Source organism: Bemisia tabaci, chromosome 8 (genome assembly GCF_918797505.1).
Source record: "Bemisia tabaci chromosome 8, PGI_BMITA_v3".
NCBI classification, from domain to species: domain Eukaryota; kingdom Metazoa; phylum Arthropoda; class Insecta; order Hemiptera; family Aleyrodidae; genus Bemisia; species Bemisia tabaci.
The window spans coordinates 35,249,060-35,276,587 of NC_092800.1; the positions used below are offsets into that span (position 1 = coordinate 35,249,060).

General features: G+C 36.4%; 1 protein-coding gene across 1 annotated transcript; it reads left to right on the plus strand.

Annotated features, from left to right (window-relative positions):
* The first annotated feature begins 699 nt into the window (after positions 1-699).
* Positions 700-27,222, plus strand: LOC109030275 (activin receptor type-2A). Its single transcript, XM_019041158.2, has 11 exons — positions 700-1,210; positions 1,953-2,081; positions 3,037-3,215; positions 4,701-4,857; positions 6,382-6,506; positions 9,166-9,324; positions 10,166-10,386; positions 11,250-11,436; positions 12,214-12,351; positions 14,301-14,438; positions 16,049-27,222. Exons 2-11 carry the CDS (start codon positions 2,021-2,023, stop codon positions 16,157-16,159), a joined length of 1,476 nt encoding a protein of 491 aa, XP_018896703.2. The 5' UTR covers positions 700-1,210; positions 1,953-2,020; the 3' UTR covers positions 16,160-27,222.
* Positions 27,223-27,528: the final 306 nt, after the last annotated feature.

A 27,528-nucleotide genomic window follows, 5' to 3' on the forward strand; every position in this document is an offset into this window, starting at 1 on the left:
AATGTCCTAGGAACCAGGGTAAGGATAACCAGGTAAGGATGGAAAGTCTGCAATGTCATAAACAATAAAGATGCACGGTATCTAGTTCAGCCTTCGAATTTTTTCATGTGAAGTAAGTAAAGCATTTGCGGCTGTGTAAAGAGTTAGGTAAGTAGGTATGCAGATCTTTCTCTCGACAGCAAAGGGGTATCATATCTCCTCAATGTAGCCCTCTGTTTCCAACCAAAATTTTGAAACGCATTTTTGATGATCGCTTTTCTCCACCGAAACAGGACACAGTTTCCAATTTTTTTCATGGCAGAGGGATAATAATTTTTTTTTCACTAATAATCCACTCTCTTCTCCAGAACCCAAACCCTGGGAACCTCTGCGCTCTACGTATACCTATGATTTATCTTTTGAGAAAGTTTCTCAAATGCAGACTCCTGTTTTAAAGAAACGCAGAGGAAAGAATTATTTCGATGCACACGGACACGGATAATGTATCCCACTCTATGTGATGAGCTTACCTCATAAATAGGATTTAATTTTTTGAAGAAGTATTTCATCATTGTGGATGCTACCTGCACACATTTGACGTGGTCAAAAATGACGCACTGAAAATACGCGCGCAAAAATTTGAATTGTGGTGTATGAAACAAGTTGCAAACAGGGAACAGCGACACATTCCTCTGATGAACAAGGAATTTTGAAGGTGGACTTGCCAACAATCGCCGCCATTGTGTTTTCTGTTTTCAGCTCGTGAAATTGTAAACAGTCAAATTAATTTTTGGACATTTTTATCAATTATGAAATATTTCTTCTATTTAACAAAGCCGTTCTCAGCAGTGCATACTCTTCAATGGTGTATTAGTCAAAACTCTCGCTCACTCGTTCATTACATTGTTCTAAAATGATTTCCTGTATTGCGGAATAGGACGCATAACCTGGCATCACAACACGAACTCAAGTGTTTTTTTTTTTCTTATCTTCATGATAATTTTAGTCGGAAACTCAGTCCGAAATATTTCAAGAATCGAGAAAAAGTGCTCCTGTAATTTTTAAATTGTCTCCCGACTTTTCAAATCCTGCTGTTGGCAGTAATATTGTTGCCACTCAGCAAACACTACAATTTCTTATCCAGACGGCAAGTGCTTGAATCCTCATGTTTTGCGATCACTGAAGCTTGCATTTTTTCACAACTACAGTCTGACCATCTCACATTTTTAGTGTAAGTAATTTTTTTTTTGAATTGGCCTGATTTCATTTTAATAGTAGTCAGCCCATGGATTTGGAAGTAATATGACTGCATCACAACTAAGTAATATTAATGCTGAATCGATGACTTTCAATGAGGGTGAGCTTATCCCACTGTCATGAATCATTTTTGGATGCCAACTAATGTCAAATTTTTTCGGTATCTCACCACTCTACTGTTTTCTTGAAGTCATTTGGCGTGGATAATTTATATTTGAAACAAGGAGCCAGAATTCCCAAAATGGTGTGATTTGGCTCTGCTCAGGATGACACCAAAAATGTGCAACTGGATTAGTCACTCCTTCTCTTAAAAATCAAGCGCTAAGTTACCAATGTGTCAATTTTTCCCACCTCTCTTTAAATTTGATTCACATGACACTTCATTGTCTGAAAAAAGTCATCGGAGCAAGAATGTTGATAAAAGTGCAATGAGGAATGGGTAGGTGCTAACTTACTATACGCACATGTCCGCAATATGTCAAGATATCCTATCTCCTAAAGCAGCAGAACATGAACCCAACAGCTATCCAACTAGCTTTGTTTACCTCTGATCCTTGTCGTATGTGTCGAGGCTGCAGGATTAACAGGGATTTTCATTTGGTAGAAGAAATATGACTAGGCCTCTTTGTTAAATGATTTTAGTATTAAGAGCAACGTTTGGCAAGTCATTTTTTCATTATTTTGATGTAACATTTGGTTAAATTTTTTTTGCACAGTTTTGCAGATGTATCAAGTCTGTAGGAAGTAAGCAGCAAGTGAATGGCGATATTTAAAACAGAGCAGAATGACCATCTTGTACTACGCTCTTGCAGCTTTCTGTATGCATGCAGTTTTCCTCTCTGCAGGTAAGTTTTTACATCTTATTTTCCGCTGCATAGTCAAAGTAATCTGCACTCAATATGCAGTTACAACCACAAAAAAAAAAAGAAAGTATAAAACCCCCGGAAGATATTCAGTTCTTAATTAATTGATGTTGGCTGTTAAGAACAGAATATTATGAAATTGTGGAACATTTCAATTGAACTTCTTAACCCATATTCTTTTGAAATGTTAAAATGTAAAAAGACAAATCGACAGGTTGCATTAGAGTCAGGCAGTTTTTGAACTTCTGAATGAAGCATCCTTTAAGTAATACTTCTAACAAGAAATGTGTTAGAGAAGGATTCAAGAAGGATAGAAACTTATGCCCTCTGTATCTTTTCTATAATTTTTCCAAATTTTGCAAATTTTTCTACCTTTTAAATCATTGGGTTGGGTAAACAAAAAAGTTTTTTTCAGAGGAGCCTCTGATAATCTGGAAGAGGAGAAATCTGTGTAGCCATGGCTACGGCCATTTAAATCAATCCTTTCTGGTAGGCTCTTGGTACTTTCGGGAACTGATACTATTAAGCGCTCTGAAAGTGGCGATGCTATTAGGAACGGCCGGCTTTATCAAAGTTGTAAGAGCTCTCGTTCAATGTATTGATGCCCTGTGTGTCAGTGTTTTGGATTGAGCGACATGTCGGCACGTACAATAGATGTACACATGACAGCAGCTTATTTTCGCCAGCCCTGAAAAATGAGACTGCTATCGCTAAGAGCCCTCCTATAGTCACTTTTCCTAACTAAAGTCTTTCGGAGGGTAACTAAAAATCGATAGGACAGCCCTACTCATGGCTCACAGAGTTTTTCAATTTTTTGAATTTTTACGGAAGGGAAAGGGCCATAAAATGAGCAAACCTAGTCATACAAGCTTTCGCAAACTTCTTTCAGTGATTTATTAATGATCTCATGTCTAAATTATGAACTCCTCTTTTTCAGAAGAAAGAAATAAAACTACCTCATGTGAAGTTTATGACAGACAAAAATGTAACGCAACAAGTCCAGCAGCTTGCACTGCTGTAGAGAAATGCCAAGACACTGAGCCGGATAAACAGTCCTATTGTTTTGCTCTATGGCAGAATGACACCAAAACTGGCATTTCATCAATGATAATTAAGGTTTGTTGAGCGTTCGACTGCCTTTTTTTATTAATGTTCAAAAATTTTCTTCCTGTAAACCTTCAGTATGTATAATAATTTGTAGAAGTCGATAGGATGGGATAGAATAGAAGAATATACAATGAGGGTAGCAATGCGGCAGGGAGACATGAAGTACGTAATTTTTAGCCCCTAGTGATAACAATCCTTAAATATATTTCATTAAATACAATCTTCAACTCTTCCTTAATATTCTGACGAACCCCTGGCCATTCGAGCTGAAACCCAAAGGGCTACTTGGACCGCGTTTAACAGAAAGAAACCAAGCCACATCCGCTACTGCCAATTTTAAGTGGGCAATTTAATTTTTTACGAGCGAACTTTTTGTGAATTCCTTTGAAAATTTTAAGGAATTTGCTTCGTACTATGGAGAAAATCTGCTGAAATTTGCATGAAAATCCGCGCAGCCGTTTTCATGCAAAATATTGAATTGCCGAATTAAATTTGGCAATAGCTGATGTGGCTTGGTTCCTTTCTGTTTAACGCGGTCCACTTGTGTGTTGAATATTCAAACAAAATGAATGGCTCTATCATGTATTATGGGAAATTTTAATGGAGTTTGTCAAATTTTACTCTGTAGCAGCACGTAAAAGCTGTACTTAGTTGTACCAGGTAATAACAAAAATTCTAACAATATGACTGACCTTGATCGAGATATAGCTCTTAGTTTTTTTTTGCTTTGAAAGCGGAGAGAAAACCGAGTTCCGGCAACTACTGCTGGCATGTGCCAGGAACGGGCGGACAGTCCCTCCCCCCGAAAGTCGCAAGCAACTGACAGGGAAATCGAGAGGGGCACTTGCACTCAGCACACACGAGATTGAGGCATGCTCGATGGTCAGCAGTGCACGACTGGGTTTGGACCCTGACTAAAAATCTCTGCACCCCCCCCCCCTCCCACCCAGTAGGGGTGTTCAAACGAATTCTTGCCGGAACACTTTCGATATCGTCTCTTATTGAAACTGGCGGCAGTACCGACAGCAGCGATGATATCGACAATAGCCGGCCTTATCGGATTTTTAAGAGCTCGCACTCAATGCATTGTTGCCCCGTGCGTCGGCTTATCAGATTGCCTAGCGCAGCGGCCCGTCAAATAGATGTACAAATGGCAACAGCGTATTTTTGCCAGCTCCAAAAACTCTGATCGCTATCGGCAAGAGCGCTCTTATCGTAACTTTTTCTTAACGGAACTGTTTCGGTAGCTTACCGACAATCGTTAAAACAGCCCTACCCCTCAGTCACAAGGACTGGTGATTCTCCCGGCGAGACATCCCGACCAGATGAGGCAGGCCCGACCATTCCTCTTGTGGGTATGCAAAGGCATCGGTGAACATACCACCTAAAAAATCCCTAGCTGCCAGGAATTTGATTAGTTCTAAGTCAAAGAATATGCAATTGATTCCTCAACAGTTATGTTAATCTTGTGTTCTTATCCTTTAACGTTTTCAGGGGTGCTGGGCGTTTGATCCGAACTGCCACAACCAGACCAGATGTGTGGAGACAGCTTCGGAACATAAAGATATGTTTTATTGTTGTTGCGAAGGTGACATGTGCAATAGTAGAGTGTATTGGGAGCCCACTCCTACCATCGTTCCGAAAATAACCGGTGAGTAACTCAGTTAATTAAAATTATATCAATAACCAAGAAACTGGATATGGTTGAATGAGCAATCAATACAAAATCGCAGCCAGGGTAGGAGTTTTTATCAAACTCCAAAAAAATACTTAAAAGGTTAAAAGTTAAATTGTTTACTCACTCGCACGTTTTTTGAATTATTTTTCCGCAGACGCGTTTCGGTCAGTACGGACCATTTTTGATGCTCAATTGCGACTCCGAGTCGAGTCGCGATCGAGCATCGAAAATGGTCGGTACTGACCGAAACGCGTCTGCAGGAAAATAATTAAAAAAACGTGCAACTGAGAAAACAATTTAACTTTTAACCTTTTAAGTCATTTTCTTGTGCGGTAAAGCTCCCCCAAAAGTATTCCAAAAACATAACGGAGATCAATATCAGATCGTCAATGGGCCTGTTGCAAACTTTTGCTAGGGCAAAAATAAGAATTTGTACTCATTGATAGTGTCTCTAAAATAACGATGAGCGCATCAGTAAAGTCTGAAATGCACTCCTTACTTCACAATTCGCGCAAGAAATTTGCGTTTTTTCAAGCTTCCCGCTTCAAAAACGATACCACGGCACAGGTGAACATTTCGTTAGAGGAGTTATTCCATCAAACCCTTGCTCATAAGGATACTATGCAATATGCAACACAGCGGATGCCAATCCGCCAAAACACATGTGACAGGGCTCTGATTCTAACCACCCGATAACAATCGGCGTGTTTACATTCACATTTTTCTTGCATTGATAAATTTCTGCCTTGATTTACCTCGTGCTCTCCTCAATTTGCGCACAGAAGCGTTGGCCATGTTGAGCAGGGATTGAACGGAACGACTCCTCTAACAAAATGTTCACCTGTGCTGTAGTATCCTTTTTGAAGCGGGGAGCTTGAAAAACGCAAATTTCTTACGCAGATTGAGAAGTTAGGAGTGCATTGCACAGTTTGCGGATGCGCTCATCGTGATTTTTGAGACATTATTTGTTAGGAACAACTCTTATTTTTGCTCTAGAAAAAGTTTGCAATAGACCCATTATATTGCAAAGAAAAGAAAAAAACTTCTTATCCAAATTTTGTAGAAGGTGTATGAATATTCACTTCAACCTACCAACTGACTCTTGATCTGTCTTTGTCATAGTGCACGCAGCTATTCTGTTCAGTTGGACAAAAATCAGTAACTTGTGAATCCTCAAAGTATTCCGAAAACTCAAGGAGGGTGGTTTAATTAATGGGAATACTTTGAGCAATCCGATTGCCTATCTGAGAGATCTCAAAAATTACTGAATTTTGATCTAGGAATGAGCTGACTTGAGTATCGATTTTGAGATATTCCCATGAGCATTTGAATTCGTTAGAATGAACATAATGTTGCACAATCGAAGGAACATGTGAATGGCTTTTTTATCCTGTTTTAGAATAAAACAACCCTCTACACTGATATTTTGTCAAAAAAGTTTCGATTTTTAACTAAAAACTTAATCCAATTAAGTCAAAGTATTATGTTTTATTTCAGCCAAAAATAACACCTCGCCTGGTTGGAATGAAAAGATCCTGTATTTACTGTTAGTAGTTTTTGCCTTGAGTCTTGGATCTACCATCTCCTATCGATTTTTCCGGAAAAAGAAGGGGTTCAGTCAGGTGAGTAATGATGCTCAGATGCTCATCATACTTAGCTTTAAGCCTTTCTCCTTGTTTCAAATAAAAAATATCATATTTCTGTCAAAGTTTGTGGATAAAAGACTGCTTTTCTACAATGAAATTTACATCAGTGTCCCAAAAAAGGAATGCATTCATCACTTTCCCTTGCGGATTCTGCAAAATTCTCTTTGAGCCATACTAAAAATCTAAATATGTATCTAATCTATTGGATCTAAATCCACCAGTTTAATCGGCACTGTCACTCTTTTGAAACTTAATTAACATTTCGAAGTTCAGTCCAAAACACTGCCGTCCAAAGCAAAATTGCTGTGCTTAACAGTGGCGTGGCGTCCATAGGTTCGCAGTGTTCGCCGAACACCCTAAAATATTTTGAAACAATTAATAAATTATGGCTAAGAATGTGGGAAGTAGTACAGAATACAGAATTGTAGATCGCAAGTAAGTATCGGGCTCTTGGCTTCCGACAGCGGCATGCGGCGCGGCGGAGAGAGAAAATCCTGTGACGCGTGGTCCGCACCGGCTACCGAACCTGGATGATCTGCGTACGGTGAGGAGAGAGAACCTGGGTGCAATGATGAAGGGGCAAAGGGTGCACGAGAGAGGAGAGGCACCGGCGCGCGGCGCAGAGCGGAGCGTGAGCATTGGGTTCGAAGACGAGTGCGGACCGCGCTCGCGGAGGGAACACAGCAGAGAGAAAAGGGAGGGGAAAAGAACGAGAGAGGAGAGCTGCTCATCAGTCCAGCTGTTTCTTATAGCAGTGGTCCGCAGGGGTTTGCGAACCGCCGAATTTCCTCTATGCCACGATTCGCCCTCCGCTTCCCCCCTGCGCCTGCGGGCCGCATCTCCCAGTTTTTCAGTCTCCTTCTCCCACCTCTCTCTGCAGGTGCGTGTTGCGAAAGTACGTTATCATTTAACAAAATAAATTACAGGAAAACGATCGGTAAAAAGAACAAAATTTCAATGACAATTTACCGGCCCAATTTTCACCAGAAAGGGTTGAAATCGTGTTCTTGCGGCTTCATTTTTTCAAAAGTTTCCGGGGGAGGCCCCCCGAACCCCCCTTTAAGGAAGGGGAGTGAACCTTTCTAACCCCCCCCCCCCCCCCCCTAAAGTTAACACTCCTACCGAACGCCTACCGGATATAGTCACGCCACGCCACTGGTGCTTAACTTCATTTTAGATTTTTTCATTTTTTTCCTGTCAGTCTTCTTTTAAAACAGAGAAATGAACGGACATTCATACCTCATAATTTCAGAATAATTGCAACATACTGTCTAGAAATCAAATTAACAAGATGAAGCATACTAGTGATCAGGTGCTCTCATATTAGAACAGTATGTGTGGAAGAAAAAGGCAAAATATGAATATAATTAAGGCATTTTTGCTGCGGACGGCAGAATAGTAAATTTTGCATGGTGGAAGCCTGGTGATCCTACACAATCTAAAGTCCAGCACACCTAATCGAGTGTCGTCAGATTCAAAAACATAGTTTTAATATCAACTTTTAGCTGAACGGTGACAAGTCTTTTTGAAAATCGTATGTACTCATCATTTCATTTCGAAGGTTGCAAAATGCTCAATGTGTGGAATAGCCTCCACGTTTTGCCGTGAATTTTTTTACTCGTAGTTTTCCTGATTATTTGATACTTCCAGTACTGCCTCGTTAAGCACTCTTGTACTCCTGAATAAGGGAGTACAAGGCTGTTATAATGTCCTCCCTCCCTTTTAGCCTTATTTGATCTACAGGCAGCTTTACTTCGAAGAATGTCTGCTCTAATAGTTTCGAAATGAAGTAACGGTAAACACCCTGAGAGCGATCTTATCAGTGAATGTAATTCAAATCAAATGAGCAATCACAAGTGCAAAAATTTTCGAGAACTACCATTCTTAACAAAAATCTCTCTACTGCAATACACAAAGGCATTTGTTTATTACATCAAACGTATCAGAAAACACGAAGTAGTTCACCCCTGCATGCCTTTAATTTTGAAAACAAATCATGAGAATTTCTTCTTAATAGAATGTCACCTTAATTTTAGTTAAATTTTTAGTTCGCTCCAATTTGAATGTAGACTCATAGAAATAGAGTATATGTATCACATTTTACTAAACAGCAATTTTATTTTTTCCCCTATCTATCATTCTTTTGGATATTTTCAGTGGGTAAGTATCATTTTTTAAGTATTTTATTTTATTTTTCTTTTCCTCTCTTTCGAGTTGTACGACTTCAATTCCATCCAGCAACTTTTTTTAACTTTCTAACCCTAAGTTTGAAAGGTTGTTTTAAAAGGTCTTCAAATTTTGAAAATACTAATCAGTTAATTTTCTCCTAAATTATTTGCGGGATAATTACTACTGCATAATTGTTGCAAAGTTACAGTTTCTCTCTTTTGTACCTCTTCATTTTCCATTCTCTAGTTTTGACGGTATGGTTGATGACTGCATTATCGTTTTAAGGAATGTTTTGGAATTTTCAAGGCTTATTCAGGGAACTTAAATCTTTGACAGACAAAATTAACTACTTCCTCTTCAAAATTCATGTCTCAACACAAACCTTTTTTTTGTTTAAAGTATTTTTGGCAAACTCTCTTTGATTATGTCAGAGTTTCTCCTTGTAACGGACTATTCATATTTTCAGGGGCCGTCATTGGATTCATCCAATTGTCTTTCTTCATCCCCGTTGATGGGCAATCGCTCCATTCAACTGATGGAAAGGATAGCATGTGGTAGATTTGGCACGGTTTACACAGCAAAATACAATAAAACCACCGTTGCTGTCAAAATATTTTCAACGCAGGTAAAAAGATTTCTATTTGGATCAATTTAATCGATCGATGTTGAAACCCAACATGTCCATTTTCCGAATAACCCTGTTTGATGGTGTAAGTCTGCAATTACATAACTCGTTTGTGGTGTCTGAAAATCTCTGCCTCTATGTTTTTTTCTTAAAGAAGAACAAATTGACATCATTTCTTAAAGTTCATGCAGAATTTTCTTCGCACAGAGAAGAAAAATCACGGCAGTTTTAAAGAATTGCCGTCGAGTAGTTGTCCGTTCAAAAAATAAAGTATGACAGGAAGTCTGTGACGTTGCAAACCGAGTTATGTGATTGCCAACTTACACCGTCGTGATGTCCATGAGAATGCTTATATTCCAGGGCTCACAAGATAACAAACATGCTCAGTTTTAACACCAACTGTTTTAATTTTACAGAGTCGGCGCCAAATAACTATACGCTTTTTTAGACCGGGACAGAAGATCCTTTGTGACATAGCGATTCTTGCATTTACTTTCAATGTTAAACTAACATCAGACGATTTTCTGTCACAGTCTGTAAGTGCGTAAATTTATTTTCCATGGACTCTATCCTGTGAAAAGTGTAATCTCATCTTGGTTAATCTGCAATTCGAGGTGCTAAGGAACATAAAGTGAGGATCTGTTTTCCAACTGTTTGCTTCTCAAATTTTTAAATTTTCCTCAAATGAAAATTTTTATTTCTTACTGCACGTGCATCTCTCGAAAGCACAGTCAAAAATAGACAAAACTAAATTTTTTCAATCTTTTCCATGGCTGTAGAACTCATAAGACACTTTAATTTTGTCAAGATAAAACTCAAATTTTTTTTTTCAATGAAACAGGACAAGCAACTATGGTTAACAGAACAAGGAATTTTCATGTTGGCTCATATGCAACATGAGAACATCCTTCATTTCATTGGTGCGGAAGTACGGGGTAACGAATTAGAAACACAATTTTGGCTTATCACGGAATATCATTCACATGGCTCTCTGTGTAACTACCTAAAAGGAAACACCATAACGTGGGCTCAGTTGTGCAAGATATGTCACTCCATGGCCAAGTAAGTATAATATGACTACACAATTTCACATTTATTTTAATGACTTCCTGAAATTAATCAATCTCTTCCTAGGGGCTGTTCAAGTATTATGGGAGGCTTTTTTGCCAAATTTTTGACACCCCCGCCTTATCCTCCCTGCAGCCTGATTGTTAAATTGTTGTGTTTGTCGGCTAGACATAGATACATAGGTTAAAAGGCGGAGCGTGATTGGTCGGCTATGTCTCATCGCTGCTTTGTTGTGCCTATGTTGGGTGGAACTTACGACAAGCTAACGACACCTCTTAAGTTTTCGACAATATGTCGTCCATTCTACCTGACAAAGGCACGATAAAGCAGCGATAAGACATAGCCGACCAATCACGCTCCGCCTTTTAACCTATGTCATCTATGTCTACCTGACAAACACAAAATTTCAACGATCAGGCTGCTGCTTATAAGGCATATGTTCAATAAGTCTCTCAACCCCCCTCTTGAATTATGCAAGATTGCGTTGACCCCTCCTCAATTTTTTAGGAAATTTCGAAGAAAGCCTGGAAAAAAAATGGTGATGAATTGAAATGATGATGATATTGAAAAATATGAAATCTATGATTATGATAATTTTTTACTCTCTTGATTTTGCTCTATTGGATAAACGCTGGCTGTCAACTGTAACTTCTAAACAGTTTACTGTAGAAGTTCAACATGAGAGTGAATTGTACTAGGTGAGGTCATTGTCCTGGAAAACTAATTTCAAATAATTGAATCTGAACATCGTTAAGATGGGATGGAAGTTGATTAATAATTCTGATTCCAATTTATTATGTATGAAGGAATGATTCGATTTCTGACTTTATTTTACAATATAAACTTGTGTTTTTCAGAGGACTGATGCATCTTCATGAGGAACTTCCACCCACAAAGGGGGAAGGATACAAACCAGCTGTAGCACATAGAGATTTTAAAAGTACGAATGTACTTCTCAAAGAAGACCTGACAGCGTGTATTGCTGATTTCAATTTAGCCTTAATTTTCCTTCGTGGTAAACCCTGTGGAGATGTCCATGGCCAGGTATGTGACATCGTAATTTTAATTTGTTCACTCATTATAGAATTTAAAGCTATCTACTGTAATTATCGCAGTTTCAGTAACATTTCCAAGTCAAACGTCTGGTTAAAAAAGAGAATGGAAAGAAAAATTACCGTAACCAATTGAATATTACTATGGTCAACCCTTTCATCACCAGGCTAGATTCTGCGCTTCCATACCCTGCAACTTGGATTGGTCGTATTGCAAACGAATCGTAAATAGCATGCCAGGAAGTGTTGAAAGTTGTACCTCAGATTCTTCTCAACAGATGGAGCTACAAATGTGAAAACCCCTGAAAAGAGGTTGTTGAGTAGTGGCGACATTGCTACAGGAAGTCAGATGCTGTGTTTGTGCTAATGAAAAGGTAAATGAAGAATGAAAATAGCCAGCCTCACTTTGTGGCAACATTGACGCTGAGCTTGAGACGACAACGCGTGACCTATAATCTCAAGCCAGCGCACCACCATGCCTCCACACATTTTTCTGCCATCTTTCTTCTCTCAATATAAATTATGCTAGATTTTTTCGTGTGCAACTCAAACTTCTTTAATGAATATCATCATACCTCGCCCCTGAGAATTGATTTTTCTCCTTGTTACCGTCCTTAAAACAAATTAAGCTATAAGTGAAAGCTCAGTTGTCCTAATATCCTAGTGCTTTCAAATGAAGCATTAAAAAATGACTCAACAGACTCACTCTTTGTTCTTCAAGCAATTTTCAAAATGATGCCTTTGACTAATACTTTGAATGATATTTCAGGTGGGCACAAGAAGGTATTGGGCCCCAGAAGTGCTAGAAGGAGCAATCAATTTCTCTCGCGATGCCTTCCTGCGGATAGACATGTACGCTTGTGGCCTAGTTTTATGGGAAGCTGCCTCCCGGTGTACTCAACAAATGGTACATTATTATCTCTTTTTTAGAATTTGTCTCTGCGCTTATAAATCCTGCATCGATTCGATTGGCCCATTAAGAGTCAATTGGATTGGTCCTTCGGCAGTCGATTTGACTGGACTATAGACAGTTGACTTGACTTGCCTGGTGACTCATGACTCTACTGGTCAATCGACAGATAATTTGGTTAAATAATCAACAGAAAATTCGACTGATCGATTGACAGCTGATTCAGCTAGGTGATTAACAGTTCAGGCTGTCTGTAAGTCCAGAATTTCCGGAGAGTCTGGAAATAGTACGGATATTTTAAGAGCGGTCTGAAAGTACTGAAAAAGTGCGGAAATTCCGCAAGAAGGTCCAGAATGTTTTTTTAATCAAAAAGTGATAAAAATCGCTCACTCACTTGAGCGTACTTACTGGTCAGAAAAACATGAAATAGCGAGCAAACGCATTTTAAAGAAAGAGGTTAACGACGCAAGAGAGCTAGATGTGTGGGAAAACATATATATCCATAGTACCAACAATTTCAACACAGACTTGGTGGGTACAAATAACATCCTATTTAAATTCATTGAAACATGGCAATCAAGCACCAGCGCATGGATCAGGAAAGGAAAATAAAATCTCAGTTCGCTGCCGGCTGATGATGATGCCATCTCGACCCCGAAACGCGTTTCGATTAAATTAATTTAGTGCAAGTGAGTACGCAATTTTTATCACTTTTTACAAAAATTGTCTTGTGACTGTCCCCTACAAAAGTTTTCATGTTTTTTTAAATTGTTGTCATGTTTGTCGCAATTTGAGGGAGGAATTCAAGTCTTTGAAATTTTTTGAATCTCGTCAATTGGAGGTACTGAAAAAATACTGAATTTTCTGAGAAGGAGGTACTGAATTTCTTGGGAACGTACTGAAAAAGTACTGTAAAAGTACTGATTTTTGGCCAGCCTGTTTCAGTAGACACCCTGCAGTTGATTTGAGGTCAATTGACTGTAGATTCAACAGTAGATTGACAGACAATTAATAAAACTTTCGATCAGTCAATCTATCTAAAAGGACCCCGCACACCTCTTATAGGAAGCTGCACCATGAAGGATTGCCTTCTGACTTATGTCATTCGATTCTCCTCAAGATGCTGATCAAAAGCTGCGCCAACTTTCTACGATGCACCATTTTCGCAAAAAACTTATGAAAAGATTCAATTATTTGGCGACTATGAATCAAAAAGAACAAAGCATTTGAGAACAGGCCCGATGTGAATGAAGAAAAAACGCAGCGCGTGTTCGTCTTCTTATCTGTACCTGCCGACTCAGGGGCTATCTCCCTCCCGCACTCGCCCGGTAGACGTTCAGACTTTCCTGTTCTTATGCTCCTCAAGAATCTGATTTGGATGGTGGTCGAGCAAAACGGCGTGCGGAATCCGAGATAAGACTGCCGCTCGGTGCGGGAGTCCCCATGATTTCCTTGTTGTCACACAGTCGCTTGTCAATTGAGCACTGAAATGAGGAATCTCTCTGGCTTTTATCACCGAATAATTGAATCTTCTCATAGGTTTTTTGCAAAAACGGTGCATCGTAGATAGTTGGCGCAATTATAACTTTTGATCAGCATCTTGACGAGAATCGAATGACATATGTCAGAAGGCAATTCTTCATGGTGCAGCTTCCCATAAGAAGAGTGCAGGGTCCTTTGATGGGTCGATCCATCAAAGATTTGACTGGTCTATCAACAGCTGCCTCAACCGGTTGCAAAGGAAGATTTGACCGGTTAATCATCATTATTGCTCGATGCGGCATCATGCTTTTGCCCGATTGGCCAGCCATTTTTTCTTATTTATTTCGGGTTCTTTTATTTATTTTTAAGCCTCAAATTAAAAGCAACCAATTACATATCATACACTTTTTACGTCTATTTGTGTTTGTATCCTAGTTCTTATTTTTCAATTAATGGTTTCTCAGGGTCCCATACCAGAATATAGACTGCCATTTGAAGAGGAAGTGGGGCAACTACCTTGTTTAGAAGATATGCAAGAAGCGGTTGTTCATAGGAGACAAAGACCGACAATACCTGACTCTTGGAGGGACTCCACTCACAAGGTAAGGTCTTTTAATGGATTTTAATTTTATATCTACCACCTTTTATGTAAAAATTAAAAAAAATTACCTGAAACAAATTGGAGAAAAAAAACTATCTGTAACATGCTATTTATCTCAAAATATCTTTAGTGTGTCATATACAGTACTCTCTTGCTACAACGAATCAGCATGGGACCGGGCAATTCTTTCGCAAAAGAGAGAGTTTCGTTATAATGAGCGTTGTTATAGCAAAAAAATACTGTAATAAGAAACATGACAACCTTATTGTATCTTTTTCTTTGACCCAATGAAGGTTCAAATTAGGGGTCCACAAAGCAGCTTTTTTCAAAGCGAATCGAAGCGGACAAAAAAACCTTCAAATACGCTGGATGCAATCCACGGAATTTTGTGGCACTTCAGCAAGTTGACACTCAGCATGCGGCGGTGTTGATTTAATTGAACACCGGGAAATACGTGGAGAATACATTCATTAAATTTTCCCCCTTTTCCCTTAAATTTTTTAAGGTTTTTTTTAAATTTGTCATCGGTTTTGCTTTAATTATCACGGAATGATTAAAAAGTAAAAACTGTTTTTACTTTTAATACTGTTTTTACTAATTTTTTTTTTTTTTATCTATTTTAATTTCAAACATAGTAATACCCACCAAATGATGGTAAATATAAATTGAAAACCATCGATTTAAAATTTTCAAAAAATTTTATTATGATGGAATTAAGGTTAGGAGAAAAGGCGCTTATACGCGGAGCGGCCGCCAGCGCATGCGCAAAGAACCAGTTTACGCAGAGAATTATCCATCAATCATTGGCATTCGGCATCGATTTCAAAAGAGCGCGAAAATTTGAATTACCGCAAAATTTTTGCTTCGCTTGGCTTTTCTCGACCTCGCGCTTCGCTTCGCAAAATGCGAAGCTTCGCGGACCCCTAGTTCAAATCAGAGATATCGTTCACCTTGGTTCATTTTTGAAATTTTACATTGTAAATTTCTATAATTTCTTATATGGTATGATAAATCCACCAGACAAGGTGCAAATTAAAGCATTATGATTTATTTGTTCTCATCAGAACTTCTCTGAAAACACAATTTGCGCAGCAATACCTAATGCAGCTCCTAAGATATGAATTAACACTCTTTTGTAGCGCTGGTTACAAAAATTTTGATTTCCCGGTCAGTAGATAAACCAAATTCCACGTGAATCAATTTGCATACAACGATTTTTGCAGGCCCTGTGGTGTTCAAAGTGTAAATAACATGCGGTATTTGTAAGATAGAGGCTGCCATATTTCCTACGGCAGAGACTATTAAGGTAATGCTCAGTGTGCGATTTAACTCAAGTAGATGATTGTTTTCAATAAAAGGGAAGTTTTCATCTAAGCATTGAATAACATTATTATCTTGGTTAGGAGTTATTTTCAATAGTTTTCATCACGAGAATCAAGTTCTAAGTAAAATTTTGATGAGACAATTGTATCAATATGCTTAAGTTGGCACCTTGTCTGGTGATTCGTCACAAAAAAATTGAAAGTGTACCAGAGGCATACAAATTGAGATCGTACTTTTTCCTTAATCACTGTATCCAAATTGTAATAAACTTGTGCTGTCTGTCCTTAGGGTATGGCAGCTCTGTGCGAAACAATGGAAGAGTGCTGGGACCACGATGCAGAGGCGCGATTATCAGCATCTTGCGTCATGGAGCGAATAGCAGCCTACACAAAGCTGTGAGTCAAACAAGTGCCATTTTTAATTACTTTCTAAAATCTATAGTGTTTGTTATTTTTTATTTTTGCGTACCTAATATCTGTACTCAACCAGGGCGATTGAAACGCGAAGAGAATCCAGAATATTACCTCTATTTTTAAGGAATTAATTTTTTTACTCAACTACAAATTGTGAATCGGAGCTTTCCTGTATGTTAAATCAATTTTTCAACTTAGACTAGTTTGAAATTTTAAGGACATTGCATGTAGAAACATTATAATATTCAGACAAATTGATTTTGCCTTCTAATTTTCTTGTGCTCGAGGTGTAACTCCATCGAAGGCTGTACCTAGTCAGATTAAGTAAGTTTATTCCTAGTTGTTTTCAGTTTTATGTACATCTTTTGAACACTTTCGTATTCTAGAGTTTGTAATCATTTGTATTTTTAACTTTTTATTTACTGATTGATATTTTCGAATCACTATCGTATTCATACCCATGACAATATCCAATTCATGAAATTGGATTTCTTTTTTCTGACTTACTTTCTTGTTATTGGTTGATGTGAAAGGTCAAATCATAACTGCAAAATAATTGATTTCTGTAAAACTATATCATGCATCTCCGAAATGAAGCCTCAAATCATTACTTCGTTAAAAAATCGTCTGCAATGTTATTGTATCATCCGTAAATTTAGTGACAAATATTTGCAAAATCTCATGGACTTTTCTTCATGTTTTTGCTGAAAGCTGCAGAAACTTTTGGACAGCTTTTCACCATCCTCTTCTGAAAAAAATTGATTAAATAAAAACTGAATTTTAATTTTGAGATTCATTCTCTGGGACTTCGGAAACAGTTACTTCCTGAACTTCCTTCTTCTTATTTTACTTTTTTTCTAAACTGCAAACATTAAAATTCACAAACTTATCATCTTTCTCCCTCCTTTTTATATTGTGAATCAATTATTTTTAATACTTTAAAGCAAATCTACAACTCATTATTCCCTAACATCATTATGGAAGCGCTCTAGCTAGTTTATGCAGAATTAATCCGCAATATTACAACCTGGTCCATTTCCTGAAGGATCTTTTTTTTTTTTTACATAATGTATCTTAAAGTGAGGATGGCGGCAAAATGTATACGTGAGGATTTTTTTCACTTTTTCAACAAGTCACAGCTTCAGGAACAGATCTAACGGTTATGAAAGGAAGTTTTTTTCACCAAATGTTTTTCGTAGAATACCAAATTGAGATACCCTTTGACACTGCAAATTTATTAACCTTGTGTGAAAATAGATACAAAATACTCCTCAAGGACCAAGATTTGAGGAAAGGGCTTGTGGCAATAGAATATGGTGCTTCTGTCCAAGTTTTTTTTTTCCACTAACACTTGGATTAATATTAAAATCCCAAGTTCGTTATTTTGCCCAGAATTTGTTGGAAGACTGTTTGTTTATGGTTGTGTTACTGCTTTTAACTTCGAATGATAAATAAGTGAAAATTTTCTTGAAATGAAAAGTGGGCTTGTACCAGGAGGAAAGTGAGTTCAAACAAGTCTTGAAAATTCTAGAGTCGATTCTCAAAATCTTTAGCTTGTTGGAAAGTGGAAGGTGCAATACATGACTGTATTTTTTTCTTGCATAATGGGCCAATAGACAAAGTCTGAACTTTAAAAAAAACGTTACACGCTTACGCTTCAAATTATTACAAGGAACACGATTCACATAATGGGGAATTCGATTTTGGCAATCAACTTCTGAACAACATACATATTAACAGTTATTTTTAATACAGATTAAATGAAAGTTATGTAGATTAAACAAACGACATCATTTATATTTTTTTCCATTTAATCAATGTTTAGTATAATCACTTGTATCTTGATCAGCAGTTCGTTTCCACATTTCCCATTGTGTGATTAGTTTTTCCGGTAAAATTTTGAAAGAAAAAAATGCTCACAGTGTTATAATGCAAATCTTGTCCAGAGGCACTTTGTCTTTTTGTTTTCCAGGCAGGACAACTCTTTCGACTTTTTTTTTGGATAACTCATCTGTTTTTCAGTGTTTTCAAGTTTTGGTTTATTCTAGGTTTAGTATTCGGTGTATAATTACTGGGAGAGCGTAGTTATAAAATAATATGTACTCTTTTGAACAGTTTCCTAAAATGATTAATTTCAATTAAATTTTCGTGTTAATGAAAAGATTTTCCATTCAGAGGTGAAATATCTTTGTACCTGGACTATTGATATCACTGGTGCTGAAATTGTTTCAAGGAAGAAATTCGGTAAGGGAGGACAGAAATGTTGAGATTGAAATAAATGTTATTAACTTACTAGTCTTGCTTAAAACTTCAAAGGGAAACCAAACCTTTTTTATTTGTTCAAACATTTCAGGTGTTCAATATTATTATTAAATAGAATTTAAAAAAAAACCTCATTTTAATACCCTAAATCAAATCTGAACTCACCTAAGCACAATATATTCATAAGTGAAATTGAAAGATGAATTTGATGTTTAATCATTTGAACTTTGGCTTCAATTTTAAATTCTCAAAATAGATTTTCTAGGAATTAATTATCCATTAATTCCGCCTAATGTAAGTGTTTTTTTGTTTGAAGTTTTAAGTGGAAACATGTTTTAGCAGAATTTGTAGGAGAATTCTTCACTCATCTGCAAGGACCCAAAGTTTTTGTCCGATAAGTAAAAAACTGAGGATTTGTCACTGTCTCTGAGATATTTTATTGTTTGAAATAGTTTATAATTTGCAAATCAATGAAAAATGATTCATTGCTGTGATGAAATCGTAAATGAACTCTTAAGGTGCCAAATTTTTTTTTGACTTAGTCGAAGCAATCAAAAATATGTAAAGTGGAGTCAGTTCAGACTTGATTTTATTTAAGTTAACTTAATCTTCATAACATTCAGGTCTCAAATACGTGCAAACGGGAACTTTCTATACCTCCTATAAGAGTAAAACTTTTATATGTGTTCCTCAGAAATGTTCATCATAATCATTGATTTTCATAAGTCAACCAATCAACCAATATCCTTTGAAACATCAGAGAAATAGTTAAATTTAAATCCTAATTAAAACTAATCTTTTTTTCATGTGAAAAAAACCGAACAAGCATACTTCAAATACCTAGTTAATTTTAATTGATAAGAATAGTGATAAGAATGAATGTATCTAAATGCCCACAAAGTTATTGCTAGTTTTATGGCAAGACAAATGCTCAAATCATATTTAGTCATAGTTTAGGTTCAAAGCTTGTGTGCTGTTTTTCATAAAAATCTAAAAGCGTGTATAAAAATCAATAGGACTTCATTTCTCAATTAGGAACTATTATTCTGGAATCATCCATAAAAGCATATATCTGCAAAGGGAAGCAAATGGCACCTATGTTGTTTCTGAAATGAGCCAGAAATAGTATTTTTTAATTTCAATGGCTGACCTTTGAGAACAGGTATATCAATTGCATAATTTCAAAAGTTGTGCGTCTATTTTACTTTTCAAATGGAGATTAAATGAATTTTGTTGCCTGAAATTTTCTCAGAATGATGTTCCTACAGAGGAACAAACTGAAAATTTCTATAATTCCATCGATTATTCTCCCATTTAAAAAGTAAACGGCAGGAGATTTACAACTTCACAAAATAAGATTCAAATTTTTTGAGCTTTATTTTTGATCATATTTTGTGTGTGAAGTAGATTTTATCAATTTTGTCTCATCTGCAAAATAAACAAAAAACCTATAAACCAAGTAAATTCCATCACTGGAGATTATAATTTTAAGAGAAAAAACAAAATCCATTATTCGCTAAATATTTGGAGCATAGCGTCATGGCTACCTCCTCTGAATATTTTGAAGCTTCCATTATTTTTAACGCTTTTCTATCATCAGTTCATCTTTGATGCTAAGTTTTTATGACATCTGTCTAGTTTTCATCGCCTGGTTATATCTCTGTCAAAGTATGAATCATTACTGTTCATGTAAGTTTTTGAAAGATCTCATCATGATGGCGTAATATTCATAGTGTGTTTTATTTTTATATATCTTTGTTGTACAAAATGTTATTTTGTAATTGTTGATTTTTGCTTTCATGTAATGTTGTGTAAAATAAATGTATATCAGTGTATAAATAGTGTGAAAGTCGACGTGTTTTGATACATTTAACAGGGTGTCTAACAGAATTTTTTTTTATTTTCGTTTATCATCAAGCCCCATCCATTCTTTTTCCAAGTTTTTGTCAGTATACCAAACAACTGGAGCAAGATGGTTCTTGTAGCTCTCGTATTACTATCCTGATTTTTTCTCCTTCCAAGAGGAGATGAGGTTAATCCTTACTCTCTTCAAAATTCTGGATAAAGTACTTGAGTATTTTTCTTTTTGCTTTTTTACCACCAAAATACAATTAGAAATTGATTTTTTTATCTATTATCATGGAACACAAAAGCCTGTAAAAGTAGCAAAGATTTTGTGGCAGTCTTTTACAGTTTTCTTGCGGGACTCACTGGAAAACTCTGCTTGTTGAGCTTCTTTACTCCGAGTTTCAGTTTTTCATCAACATATTCAAATTTTCAAACCAGCTTAAGATGAATTTTATTTGTTTATAAATACTTTTCATTGGAAATAATCAACCACACAACACACATGATCAGCTCTTATCAGTGCGTCCAGTGAATTGATGCTGTAAAAACTTTTATCATTACTGTAGGCTATCCTTTGCGATTTCATGTTTTTTTTCATGATACCAATCATTTATCCCATGAAATTTTCACCCTCTCGGTGCATCTATACGGGTATTTTTCATAATGTTTTAAAATTGTTATTAACTTTTTTAGGTGCTTTTCTGTTTGTAAATTTATGGGATTGAAATCATAGGTTGAATATTTTTATCAAGACAGACAGTTCATTTGCTGTGTATGTGTCAGTAATCTATTCTAATCCTCTGTTTTGTTTAATACAGAACGAATCAGTTTGTATGAGCAGGTAGGTTTCTTGAAAGGTTTTGCACTACAGTGGTCTCCTAATCGTTAATATTAATTGAGGCCTGTAGGCCGAATCCGATAATTGATTACTGACAGAACATGTGTTAAGCCCATCTTATGAATTAGTAAGTCTTAGTTAGATTTATTGTTCTTGAAATTTTCTGGATATCTTAGCCATATCTTGTAGTTACAGATTTCCATCCCTCCCCAAATTCTGGCCTGTTAGCTTAAGTAACAGTATCGATAAGTACAATGAGTCAATGGCATAACATTTCTGCAACATACCTATCAGATATCATATTCCGGGAGTAAAATTTCTTGGCAAATCCAAAAAACTCATCATAAATTTAAAATGAGCACTTCTAAGGAGAGAAAATTCCAATGATAATCTGATCAACCATCGACTGACAGTCGTGATGATGTAATGAAGCCATATCTTTGGCTGGGCCTCAGCCAAGCAGCGAATGCGTACTCTCCCGCTTGCCTACATCATAATCGTCTGCCAAAAATACTGTCTTAAATGGGTCCAGATTTTGGCGACTTCAAAATAGATTTTCAGCATAATTTTGAGTAAAAAAAAAATTACTGGGAGTTTAATTTACTCAGTGCATCAAGAAAACGAAAAAGAAAAAGAAAAAAATGAATAAAAAATAGGCGCTGTCCCACTGTTGGCCAGATAATCAGGAGACCACTGTATGTTTATAGTAATCATTGCTTCTTTAGTCCAGTAGTTAATTTCTTACCTGGTCTTTTAGTGCTCAAAGTGAAACATAACTATTCTAGAAGTTCAAAGTAATTTTAATTTTTATAATTAAAAGAAACAAAAAATTTAAAAAAAAAAAAAAAAAAAATGTTGAGTTACTTTCTATTGTACCTAACTGGTTGAATGTGCATTGTTTTAAGTTTTCCTCTACTTAACTATATTTAGATTTTAATCAACTCAGGGCTGGATTCAATTATCGTAACCAACACTGCTTATGTGACTGAATCTTCCGACAGTTGCTAATATTTTTATCTTATTTTGATTTGTGAACTTGACTTTGATTCCCTTTCAGCTCATTTACGAAGTTTTTGACAACTTACTCTAACAAATTCCATGAAGAACTTACAAAGTCATGTATGACAGGATATGTGAAAAGAGACCTCACCTTCCGAGAGAAAATTTTCCTCAACTTTTTGCAAATTTATGGAGGAAGTTTGACATTCAAGTCTCCAAAATTGAGGGAGATGTAAATCCTGAAGTTAGGCTGCAGAAAAACGCGGTATAAATCTGTGCAAAATGTTAAGGAAAATTTTCCATGGAAGATATTTCTCGGAAGGTAAGGTCCTCTTTCACAAATCTGGTCATATTTTCATCTACCGTAAGTAAAGACACGTATGACTGTAAATATTAGCAGTGTCGATTCATCATATTGAACAGAAATTCCAATTTTTCCTCTCTTTTTATCTTTTTCCTCTGGTGTGTTTTTAGTTTTATTTTTGTAATATTTTTATAAGGTACATAATCTTGATTGTTGCCAACTGATTTATTCATGATGTAAATAATTCTAATTCCTGCTAAATGCTTAAGACAGTTAGCTTTATTCTTAATTGTCCATCAGTAGTACAAATTAAAAGTTATTTATGGAATTATTATCTTCAAGGAATTTCACATCGTGCACATCTGGATGTATTTCTGCCAAGAGGAACTATGTGCATTATGATGTGAGCCCTGTTATGCATACATTCTGATGTGTGTCAGGGCTCTCGTTTTAATGCGCATAGTTTTCTTTTGGCAGAAATACGTCCATTTACTCTGTTTCTTCTTTGTTCCATGTCTCCTTGAAGGAACTTTGTCAAGATCAGGCAATTTTCAATCACAGAAATTATTTTTTGAATATTCCTTTTCTCCTCCATTCACATATTCTGTCTCTCTGCAAAATAAGAGAACATATCGACGGTGAAACTGCTGAAAGGCGTTTTTCGTTTGTGGTGTTTTAAAATCTCCGTTTCATTTTTTCAAAGAGCAAAAAACCTCTGATACTGCTTTAAATTTTTACAGAATATTCTTTATGTTAAACTGAAAAGTAAAGGTATTTTCGAAAAATGACGCTAATTACTTTTCCCTGTATAAAATTAAGTATGACAGGAAGTATGTAACGTCTGCAGTTTCACTGTTGATATTTGCCCTCATAATTTCAATTGTTTAGGTTTTTGATGCTCATTTTATTTTATCAGCCAGTAGAAATGAAAAATGCTGCTGATGAATCCTTTTACATCTCCCCAATCGTCTCAAAATCTTAAACTGGTTTTAATCAGTGAAATGTAAGTGCCAATGTTATGACATTGAATTGTCAACTGTGCACATAGGTCTGTATACATCAAAATGTTTTAAAAAGTCCATAATCATCCCATCCTATCACAGATGAATAATTATTCTTATCCTCCTGAAAATTTCCGCAACTTTTGTTCATATTCTTTAAGAACCTCCCAAAGTTTTTAAACCTGAAGGTACAACAATAATTTGCCATAAAAATGGAAATTTTGAGACATCACAATGTAGTTAAGCCTGTATTTACGGTACCTCAAGAATTTGCAGAAAATATATCAGAGAAATGGAATTAGTTTCGATTTGTTAATGGCAATATATATTTTTTGTCTGAATTGATAATGTTGAAAAATTTTAAATTAATGTGGAATATGTACCTAGATCAAACTTCAATCAATTATGTACTTAAGTCTTTAGCGAATGTAACGGATTTTGATGCATATCTCTGAGGATGAAGACTACATAAATCAAGGAAAGACATTTAGCTTCAATTTTATTTTGTTTTATCATCTCTGATGATGTATCCAAGAAAATCTATTGTCACTATGGATTGTAGCCCCATTAGTAATTTCTAAAAGTAAGAATCTGGAGCCTCAGTGCATTGACAAGTAGTATAAAATCATGGAAAAAGAGATCAGGTTCCCATTATGGTTTGAAAAAGAGATGACACTGAAGCACTGAAGTTGTAACTTGATTATTTTTTCCATTAATTGCTCCAATTTTGCAGAACCACTTTATCCTGGTTTCTTTTGATTATATGCTGCACCACGTTTTAAGTACCTTTTTTTCATCTCAAAAATTTGGATTGTTCCTTTCGCTTCAAGTATATCAGCATGTAAGTATGCATTAGGGTGGAGCGTTTTTGGGCTTTTTTTTTATTTTGAAAATGGACATAGCAGAGTAGTTGTGAAATGGTCTAAAAGTAACGCCTGAATTTTCCTGAATTTTTTCGTCAACGTTTAGGCCTCCCGGATTGACGTTGACGTCAAAATTAGCGGAAAATCCGGGTTTTTTGACGATAACTTGGCAACAATGGCAAATACGACAAAAATGCATAGAATCAGAGTTGTTGGAAATTAAATTTCCGACAAATCACTTTCTTATCATTTTTTCTGTAAGTGCAACCGTTTTAGTGTAAAATTCGAAAACCCGTATTTTTCCGGATATTCGGCACAAATTCTCGTTCAGTCCGGGAGAAATACGGTAGAAATACGGGAGAAAGAGGGCTAACTCGGAACAAATTGCGTGATGGACTTTTCCTACAAGAATACCATCATCGGATTGGCCTGAATAACACAAAACATACAAAATGTTTTCCACGGCTCCACCGCGGAACACCCCTTAAAATTCCTAAAATTCAAAAAGGCGGCCGTGTTTAGATTATCAAGCATCAAGGTAATTTAAAATGTGCATCTCGTGTGGTATGAGGTGTCGTTTCCTATGTCTTTTTAGTCGTAAATTTCAAATATAGTGTTAAAAAAAGCCCCTGGTCAAACGGGGTGCATCAAATCCAGGATGGCGGCCAACTTTGAACGGCGGGAGGGTACCTTATAAAGTTTGATTAGTGTATTACATTTTAAATTGAAAGTAAGGTAACAATCTCTGGATAATATTGGTTTAGCATTTTAATTAGAGGTTCAAAATTAAATTGTCTTTTATAAAGCCTCATCTATGATCCGATGAATGACATCTGGTCAGGAGGCGTAAAACTGGCAATCCAGGCCGAATCCGCAGGTTACTAGGGTTTAAGATGACACAATTTTGCGGTGAATTTAGATAATTTTGTTCGTAAATTTTAAATTTACAACAGAAAATGCCCCAAAATCGTGCGGGGTCTCCCGATTATGGGATAAGTGGATGACTTCTAAATGTGAAGGACAGAACAGAAAATTTCAAAGTGTGATAGTAAAAAATCTTTTAAATAAATCTAACAGTTTTCTTAAATGTTCACAATTAATATTACTCCTCAGTAAGAGCTGAAATCGAGGATGGTGACTATCTCCATATGAAGAATCAATAAAATGGCACTACAAAATAAATGTACAATTCAAAGAGAGACTGCTGAATAAGCGATATTTACATGCAATTGAGTTACCTATTACTAAAAGAAAACGAATGAAAAATGAAAACATTGATGATTCATACCACCGGATGATGTTCCTCAGTATATTTTTTGAGGAGTGATGTCGTCAACTTTAGATTTTAGATAAAATTGATTTTTTCTTTTATTTCGTCATGATTCTCACGTGACCTAATTTGCTTTATTCACATTTCGAATAAAAAGAGTCTTGGTTCTCGGGGGGAATAAAAGGATTTTAAACGCGGATATTACTTACACGGAAATCGGTACCTTATCTTCGAAGATGTATAATAAGACATATTTTAAAATAAGACGTAATGCTAAAAGGAACTATGTTGCACGCAAACACCGTTCAGATATTGCCTTCCAGCATTATACCTACACCTCTGGTTAACACTACTGCCTTTTACAGGCAGTCGTCGTGGATTTGAGACACCCTGTTTGACCATTCATTTTCCACTTAATTTTTTACTTCACATTTTACCAAAATTACATAGGGAATAATACTTCACTTCACTCATTGCGTCATTATTTAACTTGCTTAAGTCCTCCCACCCTTCAAACTTATCAGTCTTTTTTGAGTTTTGTGCAGCCCGATTGACCAGGTGGTATTCATCACGTCATACTGGAAATCTACGACGAAAATTACGATGAAACAACCAAAGCATGTATCGGTTTGCGATGCTGCAGAATTCTTGGAATTTTCAAACATTGCAAACGAGATACCTGGTTTGGGAATTTCGCCGTCGATATTCTTTAAGGAACTAATACCTCACTTGACTTATCACGCGAAGAAGTGGTACCAGGACGAACTATGAGGGGGGAATGTGAGGGCATATGGGACAAACATACCCTCCCGCCGTTCAAAGTTGGCCGCCATCCTGGATTTGATGCACCCCGTTTGACCAGGGGCTTTTTTTAACACTATATTTGAAATTTACGACTAAAAAGACATAGGAAACGACACCTCATACCACACGAGATGCACATTTTAAATTACCTTGATGCTTGATAATCTAAACACGGCCGCCTTTTTGAATTTTAGGAATTTTAAGGGGTGTTCCGCGGTGGAGCCGTGGAAAACATTTTGTATGTTTTGTGTTATTCAGGCCAATCCGATGATGGTATTCTTGTAGGAAAAGTCCATCACGCAATTTGTTCCGAGTTAGCCCTCTTTCTCCCGTATTTCTACCGTATTTCTCCCGGACTGAACGAGAATTTGTGCCGAATATCCGGAAAAATACGGGTTTTCGAATTTTACACTAAAACGGTTGCACTTACAGAAAAAATGATAAGAAAGTGATTTGTCGGAAATTTAATTTCCAACAACTCTGATTCTATGCATTTTTGTCGTATTTGCCATTGTTGCCAAGTTATCGTCAAAAAACCCGGATTTTCCGCTAATTTTGACGTCAACGTCAATCCGGGAGGCCTAAACGTTGACGAAAAAATTCAGGAAAATTCAGGCGTTACTTTTAGACCATTTCACAACTACTCTGCTATGTCCATTTTCAAAATAAAAAAAAAGCCCAAAAACGCTCCACCCTAGTATGCATGAGCAATTAGGTGTGTGAGTTTTTAATATTTTCAGGATTTTTTTGAGTTTCGCATCAAATTTAGTTACATTTTATTTGATCACATTTGAATACATCAGAATTGTAAATCATGTATACTGTAAATATGAGAATAAATGTAAGATATTTTCATGTAACTTTATTTGTTTTGTCTTCTTATCATCCATCTTTTCATGGCAGATCGCTGCATTTTCATTATCCCATTTTTAGGTATGGCACTTAGGGCACACAAGCCAGCGGCCAATGGCAGCATAAAAATCTGTCCAAGGAGATCCAATTTATTTTTTTAAAGGAACGTTGTACAGACGTCAGTCGCAAGCTTGCCTGCCTTAAGTATCATACCTTTCACTGTCATTCAACAATTGAAGGGGCCCAAGAATATGTTACATTATATAATCAACGGCTTAGAGGATATTTAATTATCTTGTGGCCCAAGTATCACA

Bases quoted from the DNA above. Each gene is read 5' to 3' on its own strand.
- LOC109030275 (XM_019041158.2), top strand. From the start codon at position 2,021: ATGACCATCTTGTACTACGCTCTTGCAGCTTTCTGTATGCATGCAGTT. The intron at 6,507-9,165 runs GTGAGTAATGAT...TCATATTTTCAG, and splicing joins AAAAGAAGGGGTTCAGTCAG to GGGCCGTCATTGGATTCATC. The intron at 11,437-12,213 runs GTATGTGACATC...ATGATATTTCAG, and splicing joins GTGGAGATGTCCATGGCCAG to GTGGGCACAAGAAGGTATTG.